This window comes from Phaethon lepturus, unplaced genomic scaffold, assembly GCF_000687285.1.
Source record: "Phaethon lepturus isolate BGI_N335 unplaced genomic scaffold, ASM68728v1 scaffold31522, whole genome shotgun sequence".
Classification (NCBI taxonomy): Eukaryota; Metazoa; Chordata; class Aves; order Phaethontiformes; family Phaethontidae; genus Phaethon; species Phaethon lepturus.
The window spans coordinates 478-800 of NW_010521734.1; the positions used below are offsets into that span (position 1 = coordinate 478).

Below are 323 nucleotides of genomic sequence, written 5' to 3' on the forward strand. Positions count from 1 at the left end.
CGGGCTGGCTGCAGGTTTGTGGGTCAGTGGGTTGGCCGGGCGCTTCGTCGATGCCGAAGCCTTGGGGATGTCTCGGTAGGGCGGTTCCCTTCGCCTCCCTTCCCCCTCACAAGGGACGGCGGCTCTAGCTGTTGCTGGCAGAAGCCGGCCGGCTCCCGCTTTGTGTTGTGTAAGCGGATGTTAATGGCCGGCCCCGCCATGCGGTGACTGAGGGGAAATCAAAATGCCGGCTGCTGCTGCTGCCTTTGTTCCTCCTCCTCCTCCCCCCGCCCAGCTCAGCCTCTAAAATGGCAGGGGCTGGGAAAAATGGGGGAGACAGAAAA

At 62.8% G+C, this 323-nt stretch overlaps 1 protein-coding gene across 1 annotated transcript in view; it reads left to right on the forward strand.

Moving 5' to 3' along the window:
- The first annotated feature begins 198 nt into the window (after nt 1-198).
- Nucleotides 199-323, forward strand: part of DDX5 (DEAD (Asp-Glu-Ala-Asp) box helicase 5) — a 6387-nt gene continuing 6262 nt past the window's right edge. Inside the window, exon 1 of the mRNA XM_010281614.1 lies at nt 199-203. Within this exon, the coding sequence (XP_010279916.1) occupies nt 199-203 (5 nt within the window). The remainder of the gene's footprint in view (nt 204-323) is intronic.